The sequence below is a fragment of the Brassica rapa genome, chromosome A03 (assembly GCF_000309985.2).
Source record: "Brassica rapa cultivar Chiifu-401-42 chromosome A03, CAAS_Brap_v3.01, whole genome shotgun sequence".
Lineage (NCBI taxonomy): Eukaryota > Viridiplantae > Streptophyta > Magnoliopsida > Brassicales > Brassicaceae > Brassica > Brassica rapa.
This window is the reverse complement of record NC_024797.2, coordinates 16,489,298-16,508,260: the sequence shown is the minus strand read 5'-3', so window position 1 is coordinate 16,508,260 and position 18,963 is coordinate 16,489,298. Positions and strand designations below refer to the sequence as shown.

Here is an 18,963-nt window from a genome sequence, read left to right as displayed (position 1 = left end):
TGAGTATGATATATATATACTCTGTGTAATCTAAACTATCATCAAATCTATCAACGGTAACAACATTGGAGATGGAGAAAAACGTTTGATGAAAACGCTCATTGGTGTCATGGATTAGACATCTTTAGTCAGTGAAGCCAGCTGATGTACTAGGATGGGACCTGTTTCTGTTGGATGTGACATTTGCTCACATGATGATTTGCTTTTGTCTGGATCCGACACTTGCTCATGATTTTCACTAACATTAAGATAAAGTCAGGTAACTTGTCTTCGCTGTTTAAATTTGTAGTTATAGAAATTTCAATGTTTTTGTTATCTGGATGGTCATTCATAAGGTTGTATTCATACATACTTGGTCTACTTTCCAAAGTGGTCTGATTCATCATCCTAACTTGCATCTTCTTCAAATCCCATTTGAAAAAGAAAAAAAAACAGTAAAAGAAAAGAACCACAAAATTACATTATAGTTCGAAGTAGGAGAGTGAATCTTGTCTCATGACCATGGTTGAAAAGTTGTATCCTTGGATGTTGTGAAGTAGTTGGACTTTTGCATATTAATTACTCCACCAATGTTATAGCACAAGTCTTCAGCTACGAGTTTGTGTTCACATCATCACATGTGATACTTCATCCTCTTTCTTTTTGTAGGTAACATTGAAAAAACAACAGTATCTACCAGTAGAAATGTTATCTTAGTTGTTTTCCTCGTAGATAAAGGTGTCAGCACCTTTAATAATCATTTTGCATAGAAAGACAAGATACCAGTAAAGAAAACGTTAAAAGTCAAAAAGATTCTTTGTGAAAAGAGAGGTCCCAGATTTGTTTTCACGTAATTATTGCATTTCATATACGTTCTTCCCTTTCCCTATTAGTTTCACCTTTTCCATAAATTTTATTTTTAATTCAATGTGTATTTTACCTTAAATCTTCTTCTCTTTTTACACTATCATAGTGTCACTCACTAACTCTTCATCCTCCTCAGATAGTGCGCGCATTGCAGAACACACAATGGAAGGTCTTCGCTACATCATCATCATCTTCTCCCTGCTATCATGCGCTTCCTCTCGCTTATCTTGCGCCTCACCTCCCACTTTCACTCGCCGTCACCTCTTACAAGCTCCTGTAACCGGCGGCTTGCCGTTCTTCCCAGCTTACGGCTCACCCTCCCCTCCTCCTTCTCCTCCTCTTCCTCCTCCCCCGACGCCTCTTCCGCCTCCTCCCGCCCCCGCGGACCTCACATTCCCGGCGAACATCTCCGCACTAGTCCTCCCTAGCTCCCCAAAACAACACACTGCCTCAAGAACACTCCTTATCCCGGTTATCTCCGCCGTCCTCGCCGCCGCAACGGCAATCATCCTCGTCTTGTTCCTGTACGGAAGGTGGAGTGTGCAGACCCGTCGTCACGAATCCAAGAACTTAGCTTCTGAAACTAAACCACCCGAACAAGCTCCCCCTCCAAGAAACACAACTGAAAACAAACTCTCTGTCTCAGCTTCAGCTTCCGGGTCACGTTTCGTCAAACCGGAGTCCCCGGAGATCTCTCCTCTCCCGCCATTGCCGGCTCGTAGCTTCCTCAAAGAGGAAGAAGATGACGACGACGACTTCTACTCGCCTCAAGCGTCTCTAGCTAGTAAAGAACAGAGGAAAAACCCGTACAGTAACTTCTCCCCCTCTCCCTCTTCAGCCTCTGTTTTTCCGGCGATTATCTCGCCGGAGAGACAGATGAGAAACAACAAGAGAGCGTTCAGCCTCTGGAACCAGAGCATAGGCTTCCCACGAGTCTCCTCTGCTTCTACTTCGCCGGAGAGAGGCGTGATCAAGACTCCAGACGCGTACGCTCGTTCCTCCATGTACTCTTCAGTCTCCACCACGCCGGAGCGTTTCTTCCGGAAGGTTCTCGAAACTTCCCCGCCGAGGTGGAACGATCTCAGTCGAAACGTCAAGTCTTTGTTCCTTTCTAGAGAAACAGAGCTTGATTCAGCTGAGCAGAGCAGATCGGCGGCTGTTCATCCTCCTCCGCGACGGCCACCGCCTCCCATGCCGGTACCACCTCCTCTTGTCCCGCCGTCCCAGTCTTTTACGGCACAGAAACTATCTTTCTCGGAGTTGCCACAGAGTTGTTGTTGGGAAGGAACAGCAGAACGAGCAAAGCCAAAGATGAAGCCTCTGCCTTTCCGACCAAGTTCTTGTCGGAAAAACACATGGGACAGTACTAAGTTCAACTCTTTAAACGTTAATCCAAAGCAGAGAAGTCTTAGCTGTGATCTTCCAATGCTGAATCAAGAAAGCAGAGTTTTAGATCCAAGAAAGAGTCAGAGTGTTGCTTTTCTACTTACAAGACTTGATCTCACCACAAATGATGTTCTTCAGGCACTTCAAGATGGTAAGATCATCAGTTACAAACCTTAGTTCAGCTTGTTTTCGATGAAACATGAATAATATATAAGGAACTTAAGTCAATCTACTTATAGCCAATTGGCTATAAGCTCAGCTCGTTTTCGATGGAACGTGAGTAATATATATATATAAGAAATTTGGGTCAATCTACTTATAGCCGACTGGTTACAAGTTCAGTTCGTTTTCAATTGTATTGAGTTGAATCTGAATTGTATTTATTGAATCAGGTCACTATGAAGCAATTGGAGTTGAGATTCTTGAGAGTTTATCAAGAATAGCACCGAGTGAAGAAGAAGAAAGGAAGTTGAAGAGCTATAGTGATGTCAAGCTTGCCTCATCAGAGAAGTTTCTTAAGGAAATTCTTAATGTACCTTTTGTGTTCAAACGCGTTGATGCATTGCTCTCTGTTGCTACTTTTGGTTCCAAGATTCAAAACTTGAAACAATCATTTGGCGTTATACAGGTATTAAAAAAAAACTGAATTTAACAATAGACAAGTATGCTGTTGTAAGCTTATGTATATCTGATTCTTTTGGCAGGCTGCTTGTGAGGAGCTAAGGAACACCAAAACGTTATTGAAACTTCTTGAAGCTGTCTTTGAGAGAGGAACAAATAGCCTTGAGGCGCTCCTCGAGCTTGTTGGAAGAACCAATATCTTGCATTCCGTTGTACACGGCATCATAGAATCAGAAGGCATCAGAGGACTACAAGCTGTTGGAAGTCTCAGTTCAGTCTTTGTGGAAGTCAAGAAAGCTGGAGAAATGGACTATGGTGTTCTGAGAAGCGAAGTGTTCGACATTTATCAAGGAGTCAAGAAAGTTAGTGAGGTTCTCCTGCTACTGAATGGTGAGAATGGAGATGGTGAAGAACAACGGTGGTGGACGTTTAGAGAGTCGATGACGCGGTTCTTGGAAACGGCTATTGAGGAGATTAAAATGATTGAAACAATAGAAGGTTGTGTGATCTCTGCAGTGAAAGAGGTCACAGAGTATTTCCATGGAGATTCAGCAAAGGAGGAAGCTCAGGTGTTGAGAGTATTCGTGGTTGTGAGAGACTTTCTGTTCATTCTAGATGAAGTATGCAAGGAAATAGATGCGAGTTAAAGAAGAGAGTACTCTGGCTTAATTATGTGTTGTGTTGAAGTTGTGTTGCCTATTAGTTATGTACTTATATGTATGTATGAATCGTTTGGAAAGCTATGTTTGTATTTAGAGGGTTGCAAACTTTTACAGACATAAGTGGCTTGAACACATTTTATATTTTCATGACATCTTTTAATTCGCTTGTAAATCATCCACAAATTCTCATCTAGTACCCACGTAATTGATGTAGCTGAATTTTAGTATTTCTTACAAGTAACAAAACTAATAAAATTAGAATGATTCTGTAATCATGTCTAGGATTTACGGTTTATGATGTTTTTACTGATTAATAAAATACTATCTTGAGGATTTTTATTTTAAGTGCTATTTTATGATAAAAACTAAAAATATGATATTTAGGAGATCTGCACAAAAGTTGACACGTTTTCTAATTTTCGTCACCTAACTCTAAAGTGGACTTTTTGTTTGTTTGATATACATAATTTTTCTATTTACTGACTGATTAATTTGACATTGCCAAATGAAACCGATTTCGATGATGGGTGAGGCATCTTACACCAATGCCGATTGTAGCCTTAGTGATTGCATATCCCAGTTTTGGGGATCATGGCGAGGATGTAAGCTTTGCTTTCAAATATATATATATATATATATATATATATATATATATATTGTAGATAATTCTTCAAATTCCATTCTATAATGTTAATTTCTTTGTTTCAACATGTATTTGCATCAATCCCTGAGGATCTAAAAGTTAGACATAAATGTGGCCAACACACAATGGTGCTTTGTGGCTCGAGGGATGGCTACTGGCTCTTTCAAGACTCATATGGCTTACCAAGAGGAGTTGATGATATTATAAAAGTGAGGAAAGGCAGACTGACTGTCAGTAAAGTTCGTAGAGATAAAACTTCTGCGAGTGGTGGAAAACAATACGTGGATTCCAAGAAGTGTAAGGCTCACTAATAATTTATTTGGTAAAAAAAGGACCCGGTGCGAAGCTTGTTCAGTGCGGGTTCATACTGAAGTTGTTGTGAAGAAGAACCTGAGAGTACATATTGCTAACCAAGATGCAAAAGATCTAATCCGAATTTGTGGAATGAACAGAATTGTAAGCATGATTCTTTTTCTTCATGTTTCTTGAAAACTTGTTTTGTAATCATCAATCAACATTTGTATTAAATAATCAACGTTTAGAGAGTCGATGACAAGAAACAGCTGTTGAGGAGATTAAAAAGATTGAAACAATAGAAGGTTATGTGATCTTTGCAGTGAAAGAGATCTCAGAGTATTTCCATGGAGATTCAGTAAAGGTGGAAGCTCAGGTGTTGAGAGTATTCGTGGTTGTGAGAGACTTTCTGTTCATTCTAGATGAAGTATGCAAGGAGATAGATGCGAGTTAAAAAGAGAGTATTCTGGCTTGCATGTGTTGTGTTGAATTTGTGTTGCCTATTAGTTAACTTATGTGTATGTATGAATCGTTTGGAAGCTATGTTTGAATTTAGTGGGATGCAAACTTTTACAAATGTAAGTGGCTTGAACACATTTTATATTTCATCACATCTTTTAATTCGCTTTTAAATCATCCACAAATTCTCATCTAGTACCCACGTTATTGATGTAGCTGAATTTTAGTATTTCTTACAAGTAATAAAACTAATAAAATTAGAATGATTCTGTAATCATATCTAGGATTTACGGTTTATGAAGTTTTTACTGATTAATAAAATACTATTTTGAGGATTTTTATTTTAAGTCTATTTTATGATAAAAACCTATGTTGCGTGGAAATTCGGTCGAAGGTACGTTTCACGTTTCGAAAACGTTTCGGAATCGGAATCTCTCGAAAACTCGCGGAAACGCATTGGAAACTCGTTTCTTAAAAATCTCATTTTGGAAACTTAGTGGAAACTTGCGTTACTATTTTGGAAACTCGCGTTTCTGTTCTGGAAACGCTATAACTTTCCAATTGGTTATGATTTGTTGTTATGATTTTTATTTAAGTTAAACTATTTAATATTTAAGTACTAGTTTTTGTTATTTTGAATTTTTTATATGATTTTGATGTTTAATGATGACTTTTTTCGTATGATTAAATAGAATGGCTATTTACTTATTTATATTCTAAGATATACTAAACATAATAAAAATAAATGCAAATATTAATCAGTTATATATATATATATATATATATTTATAGACGTTTCTAAAACGTTTTTAAAGCAAAAAAAAAATCAAAAATCACGTTTCCACGTTTCAAAACGTTTCGTTTCCACGTATCGGTTTCCGTTTCCATGCAACCTAGATAAAAACTAAAAATGTGATATTTAGTAGATTTGCACAAAAGTCAACACGTTTTTGTTATTTTCGTCACCGAACTCTAAAGTGGACTTTATGTTTGTTTGGTCAGTCTTCTCTGTTATTTACCTACATTTTCTTATAGTACTTGTATTCTTTATAAATCATTTGGTCTCATAGAGTCACACTCACTTCTTCATGAACCCCAAGCCATGTGATTTGCTTCGTCTTATAATTTTTTTTGCTATCAAGAAGTGCTCAACATTCAACAACAACAAAACACACCCTTTGTCTCGTTACTAGAATTGCTATCGTATTTTCATCAGGTGAGTCTTCTGAGTTTCGAGTCTTTTTGTTAGTTGTGCTTCACTCTTTCTCCAAGTTTCATCATTTTGAAGTCCAATCATAATGGTTTGATCTTTAGATTCTGAAATTTATTGTCTTCTTTTATATAAGTTTTTGCTTTTGGTTTGGTTTACTATTCAGGTCTATATGATGATGGTTGCTAAGCTAGTTTGTACCATTTTCATCCGGAGCTGTCTCTGGCTGTTACTGCTCCCTGGCTTGACCCGTGCAATGGAGTCCGACATAACTTGCCTGAGAAGCTTAAAGTCCCAGCTTAAGGACCCCCATGCATATCTGTCTAACTGGGTATTTGGAGACTACAGTGACGGTTATATCTGCAGCTTCTTTGGCATGTACTGCTACCGTAGTAGCCTTAATAAGGTGCTAAGCATCAATCTTGGCGGGTCCGGTCTGGAGGGAGAGTTTCCTAGCGGTGTTAAACTATGTTCATTCATGGAGAGTCTAAACCTTACTGGAAACAACCTCACTGGCACTCTTCCATCAGACACATTCTCATCTCTTCCATTTCTTGTTACTCTAGACCTCTCCAACAACAACTTGGCTGGTGAAATCCCTGCTAGTTTGCCAAACATGTCCTACTTAAACACGCTTTTGCTTGATCATAACCGGTTCACGGGTCGCATCCCGTCCGAGTTAGCCTCAAGTCCAGGACTTCTACAGTTCTCGGTGGCTCACAATGATCTTAAAGGCCCCATTCCAGAATTCACCGCTGGAAACATATCTCTCTCGAGCTTTGATGACAATCCGGATCTGTGTGGTTTCCCGCTGGATCCCTGCCAAGACTCTTTCTATTCCATGGCCATTATAGCAGCCAACATTGCTGCAGCTGCATTTTTTCCTGTAGGTGCATGCTACGGCTGGTTATATGATAGCCACAAACAGAATCAACGACCAAGAAGACGTTAAAGCAAAGTCCTTACCAGATAAAAAGTACAGTCCACTTGTTTCAGTGAATCTTGTTGTATCTTTAGCACACATAGTTATCATGTTATGTAACAAACCCCAAAATAAATTTAACTTTGCAGTCTTTGAACAAAAAAAAAAAGCAGCTAGCAAATGGGAGTTTTCTTATATATTGTAGTATTTGTAACAAAGTCTGCCATGTGAAGCCTAACGTAACCCATACTTTACGCTTCAGTGCTAACTATATAACCAACTTGGTGCATATTCTTCTTTGGAGGTGTTTTGAGTCAGTGTAGTGATACAAACATCTTCAAAGTTTTTAATATCACAGCTAAACCAGTGGAGAGGATAAACCGGGGAAAACATCATGAAGCAAGCATTAAAAAAAGACTCTGCATCTCGTCTTGTTTCTTTAGATTTGGTTGACTTTCAAATTTCTGATTATTACCCCATGTAATCATCAATTCTGTATTTAGAAAATATTTTCAAATATTTATTTGGTATAAATATCTCCTAACAATTAAAATTACTAATCTAGTAATTTGAAATGAGTACTTTCAAATCTACTATTGTTTGTGTTAACTGTTAAGATAAATATATATATATATATATATATTTACTCTTCATGATTTTAAAATTTGTAACAACTTTTTCTAATTCACCGGAAAAAAACATTTTGAAACTTATCATAATTTAATTCATGCAAATTACCCTATTTTATTTGATTGAATACATTTAAAACTCTCTTTTAGATGGTCTGAAAAAGCTCTCTTTTAAGACAATCCATCCTCTCTCTCTGTTCCAGTTCCAAGTTCCAACAAATCTCCGACCAAAAGCAAAAGCATCCGCAGAACTAGATTCCTCAATGGAAGCGTAAAGCTAAACTCTTTCTCTCTCTCCGTAACTCAATCTTCCTTTCTTTGATATTCACTCTGTTTTCTTCTCTTTCCGAGCAGATCTGAGCCAAAAACTAACTACACACCCACCGTGGAGACAATGACGTCACCTGCTTCTTCCTCCGCCGCCACCACAAGCGTCCACGTAAGCGCTCTCGACGGCCTCGTCAACGTGAACTCCCTCTTCACCATCGCCGTCTTCGTAGGTCTCTCCATAGCCACTCCAGGACAGCACAGCCTCGAGCTCCGGTCCAGCTGCGACGCGAGCGCCGACGTGGCGAGGAAGCTGCTGGTATTCGAAGTCGTCTCCTTCAGCTTCTTCCTCTTCTCCTCTCTCGTGGCTCAGGGTCTCAAGCTCGCACTGAACCTTCTCAACAGCAAAGACGTCGACGAGATTTTCAGAGCTCATATTAATATCACGGTGCTGAGATGGGGAATGATGGCGTCTGCTGTCGGATCTGTGATGGGTTGTTTGTTCTTGATGCTGTCTATGGTTAATGTGATTCAGATCCGTTTAGGGTTGCTTTCTTGCGGCAGTGAGTCGTCGGCTCAGGCGGTTGCGACGCTGGTGACGCTTGTTTCCTCTGCTCTCTTGGTTTATATCTCTACTGCTATTTATGCTTTCTGGCATTGAAAGTGATTTGAATCGTCAGCATTGGATTATACAGAGAAAAAATTATTTTGCTAGTCATTGGCTTTATTTTGATTGGCCAATGTAATTTATCATTGTCTTTAAATCTTTTTTTTTGTTTGTTTTCTGGTTAAAACAGTTTCTCTATATTTCTTTGTTTTATGAACACAAGCGAAGCTGTGTGTATTTTTTGTTGTTTTATTCAGCTGAGGGGTTTAGTGAAACTATTGGACTTTATTTCTTCAACTTTATGGATAACATTATTGATATTAATGGAGAAATGATTGGAGTATTCTTCCATCTCCTTTAGGACCATATCATTATCAAGCTGCTGTTAAGCTCTTGAATCTTTGTGTCTTTCTCATCCTGAAAATATCGTTTGTACAAGACTATAAAAGCTCAGTTCATGAGTTCAGGAAAACATGTGTCGTCAAAATGATAAAGAGAGAGAACTCATTTTCATTTTATAGGGTTGGTCCGGTCCTTGACAAATCCTAGTGAAACATTAGCTTTGACCTTCAAATTTTAGTGAGCTGATATACATGGTTGTATGGCTTCCAAATTATAAAATAAACTTTTATTAAAATTTACTCTATATTGTTTATGCTGCATAAATTTCAGAACCGGTTCTTGATGTGGTTCTGGCGGTCCAAGATTTTTAAAGGTTATCAAATGCAGTATATGCTTGAAAGATAGCAGGTCCTTGAGAATTGACTAATGAGAAGAGAAACTCTAAACTATGCATTTCTAAACCTTATTTAAGTAGCAAGAGAATAGCAATTGCATTGACCTTAATCAAAGTATAAGCGAGAGAGGAAGTGATGATCTCTGAAAGACTAAAACTGAAGTTAGGAATGGGAAAAGGAAGGGAAGTGGTGAGGAAGTAGACCACAACAAAAAACGAAGTCGATGTATGTAAAATGCATCCTCTACACTCCACAGCACAATGACTAAAACACTTAAAACCAAATAGTAAGGACTCAAATTGCATGGCATGATCTTATAAAGAGATAGCAAATTCATCACCAATATTTTGTAGAGGAGCATTCAAAACGAAGCTCACAAAGATTTTTTTCGAGTTTTTTCTTTGCAAATCAATTTGTAATTTTTCTTTCAAGGTTTTGCCCTAATCATTCTGAAGAAAAAACAATGATATCGAGTCACAAACCCTAACCCTAAAATGGGTTTTTTCTTTCTTTGTTTACAAGTTTGATTCTAAGGCGGCAAATCCACCACCTTTCATCATTTGTTTAAACTCTTTATAATTCACCATCCCATCTCCATCAGCATCCACTTTCCCTATCATCTTCTTACAATCCTCTAGTGTTCTGCCTTGCTTGAGCCCCAAGGAAGCTAACACAGATTTCAGCTCCTCGACCGTGATGAACCCGTCTCGGTTCTGATCAAACACATTGAAAGCCTCTCTCATATCTTCCTCCTCGTCTCTCTCCTCCATGATGGTCTCGTACAACCCTCCAAACTCTTCGATGTCCACGTACCCATCGCCGTTGAGATCAATCTTCTCAATCATCTGCACCAAATCTTTGTCAGGCATGTAGATTCCAACGTTCTCTAATGAATCATTCAGCTCTTGCTTGGTGATTTTGCCGTCACCGTTCCTGTCGAACATTTGGAATATCCGGGAAAGCTCTGCTTGATCCATATTTAATATGGTTTATTAGTTATAGAAGCTTTGAAGAGAAAATGAATGAGAACAAAAATGGGTTTATAGAGGAAGAGAAAGGAAGAAAGACTGGTTCTTAAAGAAAAGGAGTGGTTGCCATTTTAGAAAATTTATTACAACTGTGATCGTGGTCTGCACCAGCTTTCTGTTGAACTGGTCTTAAAATAGGTTTCTTGTCCTTCAAGAATACACAAAAACTATCTATAGATACACACGGAATGTACACTGTCTCGTAACATCATCGTCATCTTCAAAAAGTTTTCCGCTAGTTCAGGTTATAGAAACAGAATTTTATTCAAATGCTTATCAGTTTGAAAATGTTTGTTCAATCTTTTTGAGTTTTATATTATCTTATAAGTATAAGATGTGATTTATTCAAAGTGATTTAATATCACGTTGTTTGAGAAATAGAAGAGACAACTTGAACATTTTTTTTTTCTTTTTAAAAGAGAGAGAAGGCGTTTAACAAAATAAAGGCTTATATCATGCTGTAGTGTATTATCAATGATTTGAAATCCGTGTATGATCCGTGGATTGACATGGTGAATTGTTTTTGATTCAAAAAGGATTTAGTTTTAATTTCGTTGTTTGGAGTAGACCTCAACATTCTGTTTTTGTTTTTGTTAGACTTTCACTTGTATATATTTTTAGTATATTTAGATAAATATAGTTTTGAATATATTTGGTCACAGATGTCATAACATTAATAAATTTCGACGTACTTGATTCATTCACATAAATCAATTAGTGATCGGCTGAATACGGCCTGTCTAACTACTCCTAACTCCGGTTAATAACAAAACCGCATAATTCCAACGTCTAGAAAACAAAACCATCGCTTTTTAGAAGAGAACACGACCAGTAGGAAAACAAAAGCTAACCACATCCTATCCTCAGTGTTAGTATTAAGTATTAACTATTAAATCACTCTTATGACACAAAACTGTTTTAAGAAAAGAAACTTCGAGTTTGTTCGTGCTTGGTTTTTTTGTCCGGATTTGTTTTAGGCATTTGTAGTCGGAAGCTGTAGGAACCGTTGTTTCAAGGTTTGAGGGCGTCTTTCTCTCCGGTAGCTCGCGGTGCCCGATTCTCGTTCGAGACTTCTTTCGGTTACTCTGGTATGGGCTTGACTCGTTACTAATCTGGCTCTTAGGCTTTGCTCTACTATTCTTCGGTTTGACTCTTTCAGTTTAGAATTGTTGGTTAGTTTATTTTTTTTGCATTCCGCTACAAATTTTATGTGTAATTTCTGTCACAAATTGAAAATTTATATAATAATTTAACATTTTACCTAAGAAAAAAAAAAAAAAAAAACTAAACAGAGCTCGAGTCAAATCTAACAAACCATCAGCATAAAGATGCCACATTTATTCATTCATCCTACCTTGTTCCTTGCCCTAAAAGCAGAATCTAGAGCTCAGAGTCATATAATGTTACTCAGCCTAACGAAAGATGCAGAACTAGTTTTATGAGAATGATAGACCAAACTCCCCTAAGCCTCCTTTGGCAATCTGATCCCAAAATGAAAAAGGAATGGCCTTTTAACCTTTTTAACCTTAAACATATTGAAACTGACAAGGCTGAGGCACAGCATTCTATATGCACTCTTCACATTATACATGCCTTTAACTTCTTCAAGAACTGAGATAAAGAGACCACCACAGCAGCATACTAATAAGATTTCCAAATATATTTTTTAATTTTTTGAGAAGAAAATCGAGATACACGTTTTAAGAAAGTAATAAGATTTTCAAATATTTTTAGAATATTTTGTAACTGAATTTTCGGAAATATAATTATTCTTAGGGAGAATTAGAAAAAGAGACACTTTCAACTTTTATTTGTCTTAATAAGATTTTTGATATTTTTAGTCATCTTTGACATGTTTTACGCTTATGTAATGGAAAAAATAGTAAACTAAATTTTTAAATTTTTAAAAATATGAAAATCATTGAACACAAGTATGACTATTTATATGTTTTATTTTTTTTAAAAGATAACTGAATCATATTTTATTTTATGTCCTACCTAAGACCATCTACTTAGTCTAGAAATCATATACTAAGTATTAATGTATTATACATAGATATATCCCATGTATATAACACAAACAAATTTTTCTTGTATATTTTATATTAGCTAGATTTCGTTCTATGATACACCACAATTTTTGTTTCCTATAGTTGTTTTCTTCGGTTAAACAATTTTTCTATGTTCCCCAAAAAAACAAACAATTATCTTAACACAACATATTTAAGTATAAATCATGAATTATTACAGTAATGAATTTTTAACACTGTTTAGTTTTAAACCATAAAAACACAAAGTTCAAACAATATCTTTAAAAAAAACTAAAAAAACTAAAAGAAATTACGAGTATGTAACATAAAGAGCTCAAAAGAGCATATAGATAAAACACACCAAAAATTGAGATTATACCAACCAACATACTGGTTTTGTACTAATTCACAAAGCGTAAACCTTATTGACCAGCCTCCTCACTAAATAGTTGTTGCAGCCAAGGGGACATGACGAGCCGGACTATGATTTCTGATCTCTTACTGTTTCCACTCTATTTTGCAAGTGAGAGTAATGCTATGGATACAAAATAGAATCATCAATATGAACAAAGAGATCCATAAAGATGATACGGTTATGTTGCATGTTTGCAATTGATATGGAAAATCCAAATTTAGAGGCCAAATTGTAAAAACATAAGCTCAGATCCTTAAAACTAGCTCTTCTTTTATCCACAGTTAGAGGCCGAATTACACTAATGATTTGACAGCCAAGAATATTACATGCATTATTGAAGATTTACATCTAACCGTTCAACTTGCTTACTACATATGTACTATGAATCGATAAATCATAAATCTGTTTGGTTTATATGTTTTTCTGAAATTATAATGTCACTCTAATATTATCAAATTTACTTGTGTAATATTTTTTATTTGAAATTGAGATCTATTGACATATAACCATTAATGAACTAGGGCTTTCACCAGTTCTTTCATAGGTTGAGATAACTATGACTATGCCACTTGATGAATGTTCTCTTCTTTAATTTATCACATATCGCATTCAACAAAGGTGAGGTATCTTGGATGTAATCTCTTGTCATAGACTCATAGTGTCACTGTGATCTTAAAAGAAAGATTAACGAGAAGGCCAAAGTGAACTACTTTCATTCATATATCTGATCGTGATGCCTCTTCCTAATTTTTCACAAAAGATCATTCGCTTTGTTAACATAAACCTACTCAGATTTACAGAAAAACACCACAAAGTCATTACACAAAAGCATCTCATTGTCGCATGTGTTCAGAAGCTTTTAAGACACGAAACCTAAACTACTTGTAGCAGTAACTATTACATTCGGATTGCCGCATCTCTTGATCCACGTTAACCCATGCCTCTTTCTGTTCCCATGTGATGAGGTCCACTTACCACCCACATTTAACTAATAACTCACACCAACGGTGGCTAAAAAGGTGATAGATTCAAATTCTGTTGGGAAAAAGATTTCTTACCAAAGTAGAGTAATAATTTAAAATGGGAGAAAATTTCTTACCATAAATTTAAAATTGTTTGGATCTCACCCTATAATAGATTTACGAATTTAAAAAGTTAATAATCCACGTGGCTCTCATTAATTGGTTAACCTGTCAATGGTCAGAGAAGCAGAGGATCGCTGCTCCATCCGAGTTCCGCCATCAATAATTTGACAAAACAAAACTCGTTCCACTCTGTTTCAAGCTGTCAGCAAAATGTCTTCATCTTCTCCTTCTTCCTCATAACGAAACAAACAGATCAGCAAAAACAAAAACAAAAAAAAAAGAATCCTAAACATCGTGAGTTCTGAAACAGAACGAGCCATGATTCGTATAATTCAAATAACGATTATTCTCTGTTTCTCCATCGCCGCCGTGATCTCGATCTCCACCGATGACGAGTCTATCTACGAGATCCTCAAGCAGAACGGATTGCCTTCAGGGATATTCCCAAAAGGCGTGACGGAGTTCAACTTCGACGTCAAAACGGGACGGTTCTCTGTTTATCTGAACCGCTCCTGCGATGCCAAGTACGAGGCAGAGCTGCGTTACGAGGCGAACGTTACGGGGACGATAGGTGATTCTCACGTCGCGGATTTGTCGGGGATATCGGCGCAAGACCTGTTCCTGTGGTTTCCGGTTAAAGGGATACGAGTCGACGTGCCGAGCTCTGGTCTTATCTACTTCGACGTTGGCGTTGTTCGCAAGCAATACTCGCTGTCGTTTTTCGATGCGCCTAGAGATTGCGTTGCGGTTCGCGGTGAAAATGAGGTAATTGTTGAAGTCTGAGTATTGGTGGTCTCCTCTCATATGAATGTCTCTGTAGAACGAACTAGCTATTGAAGTTTATGAAAAATGTGTTCACATGAAGATAATAACTCAAAGGTGTTTTAGTTGAGATTCTATTTATTTAGACGAGGTTAGAACATAAAATCAATTGGTGATAAGTGTATTGGCTCGTATCTCTTATATACGAGTTAATATCTATTCCAACTTCTGAAGTCCCTAACAGATTCTTATTCCAAAGTCAGTTTTGGATATTATTGGGTTAGGATCCAAAGTACTGCATATCATAATCAGTTCGGGTATTATTTAGCTGGATTCAAAATTTTGAAACGGGTTTCGGTTCAGTTTTTGGTTTTTGTCTGCTCGGTGATAAGTTAGAGACAAGAGAAAATCTATGGAACTAGGAAAGATTGTTTTTGAAAGTGTTTCAATTAACCATATTCATTGATATGGTGGAACATGAACTAATGTGTCTACAATGGCTATTGCAGGTTCAGGCTTCTATGTTGTCATTGTATCAAGTAGATGAATCTCTTGGGAGAAACATTATTTAGCCGGGGAGTTTTAAGAAATGTTGTTATACTATACCAGAAAGATAGACAGATTTTCTCATCAATTCTTGAAAATACTTTGTACTGTTTTTGGTCTCAAATCTTAAAGCGTGATTCAAGGTCAAATGCCTTCCCATTCCAGTTTTGTTTTCTGTATTGTATTTTCAGATCGTGAGGGGGGGACTGAACCAAGAGAATCTGTGAGCGGAAGATAGATGGGAAGAAAAAAACATTATCTGGTTTGTTTGGAAAAGATGTTGAAGGACTGGTCCATATGTGGTTGAAGTGATTGATGATAACAGTGATGTGAGGTGATGAATGTTTTTCTTTATTGTATTTTGGTGTCTCTGTCTTCACAGATATTATCCTATATATAGCCAAATAAGTCTCTGGAGTTCACAAAATATCTGGTTGCTTTGCTTTTGGTAAAATGATCCCTAGAGTTTTACAGTCCAATCAAGTGTGACATAATAGGACTCTGACCCTTAAGTAGAATCTGTCTCCAGCTTGTCTTCGGAAGTCATTGTCTGAATTTATTAGACGTATCAATGAAACAGTAACACAAAATTATTCCAATCAGGAGAGATTTTATAATACTCACTCTCAAGCTCCTTCTTAGCTTTCGTGCTGAGGACGTAAGTGATCAAAGAGGGATTATTAGTTTAATGTGGTGGTTAAAAAGGGGGATAGTGAGTTTAAGCTAGTGAGACACCGATATATTCAGCTTTTTATGTTTGTCTTCTAGTCAACGTGGTAACAAGACCACTTTAAAACACTCATTGATCACAGGTTTTAGAACACAGTCACGCAGATGATAATGCCACCAGGCCATCAACTAACAGATGGTGAGATATATTAGTTTAAAATGGTGATTAAGCCCCATGACGTGGATGAACATATATTAAAAATGGACGATAATAGAGTATATAGTCTATTTCATGGAAGATAGAGAATATAAATGTGATATGTATTAGATTAGGATCCAGATATCTGAACTCTAAACGTCAAACTTATGGAATAGAATAAGTGACCCTAAAAACAACAAGCCAAAGTTTAACGATCTATCTTAACCAAACTTATGCAATCATTTTCGTTGCTCTCCTAATATTTTATGCGCAAGTTATGACTTATGAGCCTTGTCTTTAAGACAGATTCAAAACTATATATCCGTGAGATGACTGAATATCAGGTTCTTACAAATATACTATTACTTAAAACAGCTTTGGTCGAGTCAAGTTTGGTCAATGTGGGACACCCATGTGGTCGAACAATTTTGACGGTTTTAAGCAACTTGTACTGTGTAGGCTGCTTATCTTAGGCCATCATCCGCATCAAGAATCTCTCACCATGACTCTCACTAAAAAATAATAATATGAAAGTCGCTCAAAAATTTGTGAGACTCATACTAGAATTTCTCAAATTCTTATATACGTTTGAATTTTATCAGCGGAGGAACGGTTAGAAACATCACATCAGAACAACGGATCTAGGAAAAATGGTTTTGAATCGATCAGTAACGTGTATAATTGAAAATGAAGTAACGTGTATCCAATTGACTTTTGCTGGTTCAGTCTTCTATGTGTGCCATTGTATCGAAGTAGATCAAACTCTCGGGTGAGAAGTTGCTTAGCCGTAGTCTGAAAAGAATGTTGTTATACTGTACAAGAAAGATAGACAATTACTTGAATTTTTTTTTTTAAACACTGACAAGTGCTTGGTTTTTTTTATTACTTTCGTCTCAAACCTTAGAAACGATTCAAGTTTCATTAAGAGAGATCATTAGTTTAAGATGGTGATCAAGAGCATCTGAGCATGCAATTTGACAACCCATTCTTTATGCATGTAAATAAACTGGTTGTGCGTTACACTGCTAGTTAGATAATTTCTTGTTATGAATATGCAGGTTTAACATCTTTTTAGTTGCATTGAAAATTTGAACCTACAAACAATAAACCCCAAGTTTCATGATCCATCTACTTCAACTCCATTAGGTTACTCATGCAAACATTCTCCTTAGAAGTTATATAATGAGCCTCACCTTTTCAAACATTTTTCAAAACTACAAATAAATTATTAAAATGAGAAAAACAGAGGTTCTTACAGTAATGATTCTTATGGTTTTGGTCGAGTCAGGCCTGCTCAAAGAGGCTACGGCACACCCATGTGGTCGAACATTTTTGTCCGCTTTGATTGAACTCGTGCCTTGTACACTATCAGTGGTGCCGTTTAGCACGTTGTCTCCGAACGAGCCATGTTGCACTGCCATCAAAACGCTTGGTCAGCCTTGTCTATGCGTTATTGCCAATGGACCATCTATTCCTGGCGTTGACCACACTCTCGCTCTCCAGTTACCTGGAAAATGTTCTGCCAATTTTCCTCCGTGTAACTAACTAATTTTCTGCATGTAATAAGAAAATCACGAATTGCTTCGGTTTTAAATTAGACTTGAGAATTATAATTTTAGTGACAATGTTCAAGACTAATAAAGAAGTGAGAGTACCTTTAATTTTGAGAAATTTTATTGAAAACCATTTTTATTGAAGATTAATAATCTAAGGTATAGCTACATTTTGGGGATTTTTGGGTGTTAAGATGTATATTTAGAAATCGAAATAAAATTATTGGTCAGCTAGTAAACTAAAAGAGATTTCACTCTATAGCAACCACTACACAAACAAATATAACTTCATTATAAAGCCAATTATTTAGATTCATACAAAAAAGTGGGAAAAGGAAAAAAAAACAAGAAACATATTACAGTTTTGTAATTAGAGTTTGGTATAACACAAATGGTCAACATAGTGGAAACAACTGCGGACGTAAGATCGGTAAAGACCAAAGATAAGCATCCAAGAACTTAACATTACCACCATTTGTGATAATTCCCAAAATGATATTTCTCATTATCTTCAACGGCTTTCCGATGTTCATCCTCCATCTCTGCACCACCGTCCGCGGTTGCCCCACCAAGAACCCTCGTCGCCTGTTTCCTAATCTCACGACGGCCCGTTTTCCTTTCCTCCGTTGCTGCGGCCACCACAATCTCGACGGAAGACTTGAAGTGGCATGAACTGCGTTTCTTCTTATCATCTTTTCTTCCTCTTCTTGTTTTATATGTCTTTCTTATTTTATTTAGCTTTCAGTTTTTGAGATAATTTCCAAGTTCTTGAACGTGGATCTATAAGTAGGAGAAGCGAGTGTGTGATGACTGATGATGTGTAAAGCTTGAAATCAAAAGAGCTTTTAATAATTGAACGAGGCAATGATTATAAGCATCATTAAGGCCTATGGTGTGTAGGAGGAGGTAAAACTTTTTGAAAATATTCCATTCTCATCTCAGAATATTATACTCAAGTTTAAGATGGATCTAGCTCAAAGTGATTAAGCAAATGCTTAATCAATAACATACTAGACCTCGGAAAATGATAATAATGATTCTTACAACAATTGAACTGCCTCATATCACATATTTATACATAATGACTTAACGATTCCTTGCTACTTATCCTAATCTTCAACGAGTTTAGTTAGAGATTGGCATTTTGTTCGATCATTGGCCACACTCTATAGAGACTAGCTAGGGTATTATAAGATTTTATTTCCAACTTGGTATTAGTTAAATATGTTGCTTCCGTCTGCAAATTCTAGACCTCAAGACTACGTTTAGTTGGATGTTGGAGAGAATATCTTATTGAAAAGGTGAATTATCTAAGTTGTGATTTTTTCGGCGTGTAGCCTCGTGGTGACCATCATTACAATTTACAGGTGAACTGGCCCCATTCATACTCTTT

The 18,963-nt window shown here is 36.7% G+C and overlaps 7 protein-coding genes across 9 annotated transcripts; 5 read left to right on the top strand and 2 right to left on the bottom strand.

Moving 5' to 3' along the window:
- The first annotated feature begins 780 nt into the window (after positions 1 to 780).
- Positions 781 to 3,678, top strand: LOC103859228 (formin-like protein 10). The gene is made up of 3 exons (XM_009136731.3): positions 781 to 2,383; positions 2,625 to 2,860; positions 2,937 to 3,678. Exons 1-3 carry the CDS (start codon positions 1,009 to 1,011, stop codon positions 3,498 to 3,500), a joined length of 2,175 nt encoding a protein of 724 aa, XP_009134979.1. The 5' UTR covers positions 781 to 1,008; the 3' UTR covers positions 3,501 to 3,678.
- Positions 3,679 to 3,913: 235 nt separating this feature from the next.
- Positions 3,914 to 7,407, top strand: LOC103859225 (probably inactive leucine-rich repeat receptor-like protein kinase At5g48380). Its single transcript, XM_009136726.3, has 2 exons — positions 3,914 to 6,127; positions 6,288 to 7,407. The coding sequence occupies exon 2, from the start codon at positions 6,294 to 6,296 to the stop codon at positions 7,071 to 7,073; it is 780 nt and encodes a 259-aa protein (XP_009134974.1). The 5' UTR covers positions 3,914 to 6,127; positions 6,288 to 6,293; the 3' UTR covers positions 7,074 to 7,407.
- Positions 6,123 to 8,834, top strand: LOC103859224. The gene is made up of 2 exons (XM_009136725.3): positions 6,123 to 7,943; positions 8,027 to 8,834. The coding sequence occupies exons 1-2, from the start codon at positions 7,936 to 7,938 to the stop codon at positions 8,598 to 8,600; spliced, it is 582 nt and encodes a 193-aa protein (XP_009134973.1). The 5' UTR covers positions 6,123 to 7,935; the 3' UTR covers positions 8,601 to 8,834.
- LOC103859223 (calmodulin-like protein 3) lies at positions 8,673 to 13,637 on the bottom strand. The gene has a single exon (XM_033288985.1). The coding sequence runs from the start codon at positions 10,258 to 10,260 to the stop codon at positions 9,799 to 9,801; it is 462 nt and encodes a 153-aa protein (XP_033144876.1). The 5' UTR covers positions 10,261 to 13,637; the 3' UTR covers positions 8,673 to 9,798.
- Positions 13,638 to 13,925: 288 nt separating this feature from the next.
- LOC103859222 lies at positions 13,926 to 15,628 on the top strand. Of its 3 annotated transcripts, XM_009136722.2 has the most exons (3): positions 13,926 to 14,606; positions 15,113 to 15,194; positions 15,341 to 15,628. In XM_009136722.2, exons 1-2 carry the CDS (start codon positions 14,160 to 14,162, stop codon positions 15,173 to 15,175), a joined length of 510 nt encoding a protein of 169 aa, XP_009134970.1. In that variant the 5' UTR covers positions 13,926 to 14,159; the 3' UTR covers positions 15,176 to 15,194; positions 15,341 to 15,628. The 3 variants fall into 3 exon arrangements, with proteins under 3 accessions (XP_009134970.1, XP_009134971.1, XP_009134969.1); XM_009136723.2 differs by lacking the exon at positions 15,113 to 15,194; XM_009136721.2 differs by having other exon boundaries at positions 13,933 to 14,606; positions 15,113 to 15,576.
- A 1,616-nt stretch (positions 15,629 to 17,244) lies between these two features.
- Positions 17,245 to 17,749, top strand: LOC103859220 (protein LIM1; the record flags this gene model as incomplete). The annotated part of the gene is made up of 1 exon (XM_009136719.3): positions 17,245 to 17,749. A coding segment is annotated over one exon (318 nt), but the record flags the coding sequence as incomplete, so codon positions are not given.
- A 90-nt stretch (positions 17,750 to 17,839) lies between these two features.
- On the bottom strand, positions 17,840 to 18,319 carry LOC103859219. Its single transcript, XM_009136718.3, has one exon. The coding sequence runs from the start codon at positions 18,260 to 18,262 to the stop codon at positions 17,966 to 17,968; it is 297 nt and encodes a 98-aa protein (XP_009134966.1). The 5' UTR covers positions 18,263 to 18,319; the 3' UTR covers positions 17,840 to 17,965.
- Between the last annotated feature and the right edge of the window lie 644 nt (positions 18,320 to 18,963).

What these genes read in the sequence shown, in the direction of transcription:
- LOC103859228 (XM_009136731.3), top strand. Translation starts at nt 1,009, where the DNA reads ATGGAAGGTCTTCGCTACATCATCATCATCTTCTCCCTGCTATCATGC. An exon ending in TCTTCAGGCACTTCAAGATG is followed by an intron (nt 2,384 to 2,624) that starts GTAAGATCATCA and finishes TTATTGAATCAG; the next exon opens with GTCACTATGAAGCAATTGGA. An exon ending in AATCATTTGGCGTTATACAG is followed by an intron (nt 2,861 to 2,936) that starts GTATTAAAAAAA and finishes TTCTTTTGGCAG; the next exon opens with GCTGCTTGTGAGGAGCTAAG.
- LOC103859222 (XM_009136722.2), top strand. Translation starts at nt 14,160, where the DNA reads ATGATTCGTATAATTCAAATAACGATTATTCTCTGTTTCTCCATCGCC. An exon ending in CGGTTCGCGGTGAAAATGAG is followed by an intron (nt 14,607 to 15,112) that starts GTAATTGTTGAA and finishes TGGCTATTGCAG; the next exon opens with GTTCAGGCTTCTATGTTGTC.
- LOC103859225 (XM_009136726.3), top strand. Translation starts at nt 6,294, where the DNA reads ATGATGATGGTTGCTAAGCTAGTTTGTACCATTTTCATCCGGAGCTGT.
- LOC103859219 (XM_009136718.3), bottom strand. Translation starts at nt 18,262, where the DNA reads ATGATAAGAAGAAACGCAGTTCATGCCACTTCAAGTCTTCCGTCGAGA.
- LOC103859223 (XM_033288985.1), bottom strand. Translation starts at nt 10,260, where the DNA reads ATGGATCAAGCAGAGCTTTCCCGGATATTCCAAATGTTCGACAGGAAC.